This window comes from Diaphorina citri, unplaced genomic scaffold (assembly GCF_000475195.1).
Source record: "Diaphorina citri unplaced genomic scaffold, Diaci psyllid genome assembly version 1.1 scaffold4104, whole genome shotgun sequence".
In the NCBI taxonomy this organism is placed as follows: Eukaryota; Metazoa; Arthropoda; class Insecta; order Hemiptera; family Psyllidae; genus Diaphorina; species Diaphorina citri.
Window position 1 is genome coordinate 3,157 of NW_007381503.1, and position 5,749 is coordinate 8,905.

The 5,749-nt window shown below is 37.8% G+C and overlaps 1 protein-coding gene across 1 annotated transcript in view; it reads right to left on the minus strand.

Annotated features, from left to right (window-relative positions):
- LOC103520809 overlaps positions 1 to 5,519 on the minus strand; it is a 7,737-nt gene extending 2,218 nt beyond the window's left edge. The window contains exons 1-6 of the mRNA XM_026831784.1: positions 5,256 to 5,519; positions 4,254 to 4,376; positions 4,121 to 4,151; positions 3,465 to 3,547; positions 1,501 to 1,681; positions 1,026 to 1,133 (exon numbers count right to left, since the gene is read on the minus strand). Coding sequence (XP_026687585.1) covers positions 1,026 to 1,133; positions 1,501 to 1,681; positions 3,465 to 3,547; positions 4,121 to 4,151; positions 4,254 to 4,376; positions 5,256 to 5,519 — 790 coding nt within the window. The remainder of the gene's footprint in view (positions 1 to 1,025; positions 1,134 to 1,500; positions 1,682 to 3,464; positions 3,548 to 4,120; positions 4,152 to 4,253; positions 4,377 to 5,255) is intronic.
- Between the last annotated feature and the right edge of the window lie 230 nt (positions 5,520 to 5,749).

Here is a 5,749-nt window from a genome sequence, read left to right on the forward strand (position 1 = left end):
CCCCCCAATACGTTTCTATAGAACACAAAATTACAGCGCCGCAGGCAAAATTTTTGCGAGAAAATTTAAGTAGCCCCTTCAAGGTTGCATACTTTTTTTACTGACCAAAAATTATTTTTCCATTTTTTAGGCTTTGAAAATTTCCCCTAATACATTTCTATAATTAGAGCGCCACAGGCGAAATTTTTTCGAGAAAATATGAGTTGCCCCTTCAAGGTTGCATACTTTTTTGGATTTTTGTCAATTTTTTGAGAAATTCCCTGACAATTCCCTGACTTTTCCAGTCTCCGTGAAATTCCCTGACAATTCCCGGTTTTAGGCACCCTGGCTAAAGTCTTCAAGTAAAAAAAAAAAATCTGCAACAAGTTTTTGTCAAATAATGTTTAAGAGTTCAGTTTACGGGACACTAACTTTGATTGCAAAACTCTGCCAAGAATAGATCAGTTGCGCTTACTTGGGTGGTGTTTCAAAGTCATAGAGCAGGAAAAATGAGGACCAACGACCAACGGAATTTTCCTTTTTCTTCTACGACTTCTAGATCCCGAGATAAATCGATTTAAAAAATACCGGCAAATCGTAAACTCTGACGTCACGGCATACCCTCCCGTACACGATGACGTCACATCAAATGTCTTGAGCAAAGCTCCCTTGCAGGCAACGCATTAATGTGTTTGTGCGCATACGTTTCTGCGCAGTTCTTTCTGCTCCGCCGCGTGCTGCGTTAAGTCTGACGTCACAAATCTTTGAACTTTTTCATTATAAAAATTGAATTTTCGACCTTTTACAGTTGTTTTTTCTTAGCGGACAAAAATAGCAACTGCGTTAAGTCTGACGTCATAAATCTTTGAACTTTTTCATTATAAAAATTGAATTTTCGACCTTTTACAGTTGTTTTTTCGGAGTTTTGACCTCAGATTTGGATTTTTCCCAACTTTTTACATAGGAATCGACCATTTATTTATAATTTTTCCCACTTGCAACTCCTCCATTGCTCTGTAGTGATAGTGGTGTGTTTCTAAATTTACCTGCATGTCCACTGGAAGTTTGTGGAGTTCCCGCTGCTAGCTGACTCCATGACGGGGTACCTCCATACTCGGCAGTAGTTGCTGTACCATTGCTATAGTAGTACGAGCCTAAGGGGGAAGCAGAAAAGATTGGTACAATGTAGCACAATATTACAATGATGTAGGTGAGGTGAAATAACTCAATAAATGAGTGATTATCTTCATTATAATAGTAAATATATGTAATGTAACTCTCTACTACCATGGAGACTTACTCAAAACCAAATATAAAAACTACTGAAAATTGCCCAGATCTTTGAGCTTAGTTAGGAACTGAGGCTTACAACTGCTCCAAAGATGGGTTGTTGGTAAAGGTAGGGCCATCAGCTTTAATAAATGCCCTTGGTCACTGCGACCTGGTTAGATCTTTTGTGACAACCATGGGTTAAGCTCATATGAATATCTACAAATCTATGAATAGTAAATGGATAAATACCTGGAGGTACCGAAGACTGGTAGTGAGCATGGCCGGGGCTTGGCGTTGGGTACACACTGTAGTTACTCAGATACGGGGTAGCGGCCACTCCGGTAGTGTATGTGTACGCATGAGCAGGATAGGCACCCGTTGTATAGTAGTAGCTGTTCTCAACATTGGACATGGTGCTGGTGTTGTAATTCTAGGAAATAAAATAATAACCATGGTAAAAAAATTGATAATAGTTCAGAAGCCATGCCAATGAGAAATTGTCACAAGCTGTCATAATTTGACCAGTGTTATTATAGGGTTAGGTTAAACACAAATGGGATTTTTTTATTTATTGTCATAGCTTCTACATAATTACCAAAAAAATCAAAATAGGTATTTACTTATGTAGAACAAATTTATAAAATAATGTTAATGATTATAAAAACAGTGATGTACAAGGGGGGTAGGGGATGTAAGCTCCAAATTTTTGGAGTCTGCAATAAAAGGAAAAATGAAGCTTTATTTATTGTCATAGCTTCTACATAATTACCAAAAAATCAAAATAGGTATTTACTTATGTAGTACCTACATAATATTAATATATTTATTGTCATAGCTTCTACATAATTATCAAAAAATCAAAATAGGTATTTACTTATGTAGTACCTACATAATATTAATATATTATGTTTGAACAAATTTATAAAATAATGATAATGATTATAAAAACAGTGATGTACAAGGGGGGGTAGGGGATGTAAGCTCCAAATTTTTGGAGTCTGCAATAAAAGGAAAAATGAAGCTCGAGTGGGGGAGGGGTTTGACTTGGACTCAAACCATCAAACTTCAGGTTGTGGTAATGTACCAGGTTGGGTTGAAACAGGACTAGGTGAGACAGGATATTGTTTCTACAGTTTGGCATGGGAGAGGTAACTAAAAAACAAGGTTAGTTTACCAACCTTGCCAATCTCAACCTGGTACATAACCACTACCTCAGAGGAGCCCAATTCCAGCATGATTTAACCAACACACAATTGAGATGGGTTAGGGGAAAAATGTATTGATTAACTTCATTGAGAGAATTTACTATCTCACCTGATGACTCTGATTTGAGTTTCTCCAAGATTCATAGTTATCGTTGGACTCGTTTATACAAATAGGATTTTTTTATTTATTGTCATAGCTTCTACATAATTACCAAAAAATCAAAATAGGTATTTACTTATGTAGTACCTACATAATATTAATATCGCGGGTTCGATTCCCGCCTAAGGCAAACTTTATCCTACACTACACAGTTAAGGTTCGTTCTCGGGACGGCTCACTTTCTCCTATCCTGTCCTCCTCACTTTGATTTTGGAATGATAAGACCTCCATAGTTACAGTTCTCTCTCTGACTCACTCATTCACGCACCCACTCACTCACTCACCCACTCTCTCTCTCTCTCTCTCTCTCTCTCTCTCTCTCCTTCCTCTCTTCTCAATAATTTGCGGGTTCGATTCCCACCTAAGGCAAACTTTATCCTACACTACACAGTTAAGGTTCGTTCTCGGGATGGCTCACTTTCTCCTATCATGTCCTCCTCTCACTTTGATTTTGGATAAGACCTCCATAGTTACAGGACTCACTCACTCACTCTCCCTTTTATTAACATATTTAATTAGTAGAAAAACAATATGTACTTACAAAACAGAAGTGAGCAGAATCGTTCAAACTCCTTCAAGGCCAGCTTATCATTGCTCCAAACTTCAGGTTGTGGTAATGTACCAGGTTGGGTTGAAACAGGACTAGGTGAGACAGTATATTGTTTCTACAGTTTGGCATGGGAGTGGTAACTGAAAAACAAGGTTAGTTTGCCAACCTTGCCTATCTCAACCCGGTACATAACCACTACCTCAGAGGAGCCCAATTCCAGCATGATTTAACCAACACACAATTGAGATGGGTTAGGGGAAAAATGTATTAACTTCATTGAGAGAATTTACTATCTCACCTGATGACTCTGATTTGAGTTTCTCCAAGATTCATAGTTATCGTTGGACTCGTTTATATTTTCACACTTTGAAGGACCATTGGCTGTGGACATAAAAAAGCAAAATGGAATGTAGGTGGTTAAAGTAGGTTTACAAGATGAATTTTCTTCTATGACACAGAAGTGTAAAGTCCAATGCAACAGATATTTCCTTACTATAAATAAATTCTATTTAATAAAAATGGGTGAAGTTCCACTGTTTCTAAATATAAAAAATTAGGACCATTGGCTGTGGACATAAAAAAGCAAAATGGAATGTAGGTAGTTAAAGTAGGTTTACAAGATGAATTTCCTTCTATGACGCAGAAGTGACGTAAAGTCCAATATTTTTATTTAATAAAAATTGGTGAAGTTCCACTGTTTCTAAATATAAAAAATGACCCCCAGGACAAAAAAAAAGTTTCCTTACTTTGTTGCTGATTTCCTTGAGGTTTCAGGTGCTGAAAGCAGAGGAACACAAAGAGGTATTGTCAATGTCTCACAGAGTGTAAAGTCCAATGCAACAGGTATTTCCTTACTACAAATAAATTCTATTTAATAAAAATGGGTGAAGTTCCACTGTTTCTAAATATAAAAAATGACCCCCAGGACACACAAAAAAAAAAAAGTTTCCTTACTTTGTTGCTGATTTCCTTGAGGTTTCAGGTGCTGAAAGCAGAGTCTCCCTTTTATTAACTTATTTAATTAGTAGAAAAACAATATGTACTTACAAAACAGAAGTGAGCAGAATCGTTCAAACTCCTTCAAGGCCAGCTTATCATTGCTGCCCGCCCAGGACAGCTGGTTACCCACATCATTTGTCAGAACAAACTTCAATATGCTGATACACGTTTGTGTTGGCCTCTGTGATCGGAGGGTTCGGAATTTGAATCCCTGTCAACAGGAATTCAAATTAAAAAGCAGTTCAGGCAGACAGTAAGTTTTTTTGGCATCTAGTTAAAGATCCAGCCAGCCTGGAAGGTAGTACACCAGTCTTGTAAGTGCTAGGTCACAGGTTCAATTCCAGCCCAGGCAAATGTTATCCAATACAGGTAAGGTTCATTCTCAGAATGACCGGCTTTCTCGTAAGCTGTCGTCTTTTTGATTCTGGGATGATAAGACCTCCATTATAACAGTTCCCTCTATCATTCTTTTTTAAATAATATATAAAAAAAAGTGGAGACATCTAGTTAAAGATCCAGCCAGCTTGGAAGGTAGTACACCAGTCTTGTAAGTGCTAGGTCACAGGTGCAATTCCAGGCAGGGAAATGTTATCCTATAAGTACAGGTAAGGTTCATTCTCAGAATGACCGGCTTTCTCTTAAGCTGTTGTCTTCCTCTTTTTGATTCTGGGATGATAAGACCTCCATTATAACAGTTCCCTCTATCATTCTTTTTTAAATAAACAAACTTCAGGTTGTGGTTATGTACCGGGTTGGGTTGAGACAGGATATTGTTTCTACAGTTTGGCATGGGAGTGGTAACTGAAAAACAAGGTTAGTTTGCCAACCTTGCCTATCTCAACCCGGTACATAACCACGACCTTAGAATTACCTATTATTTGAAATAATTTGTCTAAATCTTCCAAGATTTTTAGTAAAAGAATCTTTAATTGCCTTCCAAACAATCTACAAACATCTAAACAACATTTGAAAGACCTACTCAACTCATCTCAATCAGTCTCATTTCTAAACATTTGAAACAACCTACTAAAACAATTTCAAGTTTCAAGCAATCTCAGTCTGATTTGTTCGAAGCCATGGAAGTTTCCACCGTAGACTTTATGTCCTCCATGGCTTGTTCCGCGTTCTTCGCCACGTCCCCCAGTTTAGTTTGGACCGTGGTCAATACGTTGGCCAGCTCTTCCTTGTCCATTTCTTCGTAATTGGCAATTACCTTGGCTCGATAGGAATTCATGACGCTCTTGAAATCTTCCAGCCCAGATTCGGTAAACTGCGTTTCGGCCGACGAGGCCTCTCGGATAAGATCGTCAATTTTCGCCTCGAACTGTTCGACTGAGCTCGGGGCAACCTCCATTTTGTTGCAGATTTGGCTGGGGTATTGTTGAATTTAGAAAAAGGAACGTTCAAAAAAGTTTGATTTTCTTTTTAGTTTGAGTTTTGGTAAGTTAAGAGCTGACTTTTGTATTTTCGTCGATTTTGAATTGAAATTGAATGCTTTGAGTTGAGAAGAATTGGTACAGATTTTGAAACGTTTGGAACTTTGGACAAATAAGTGAAAATTAGCTATGAATGAGAGAGTGGCTT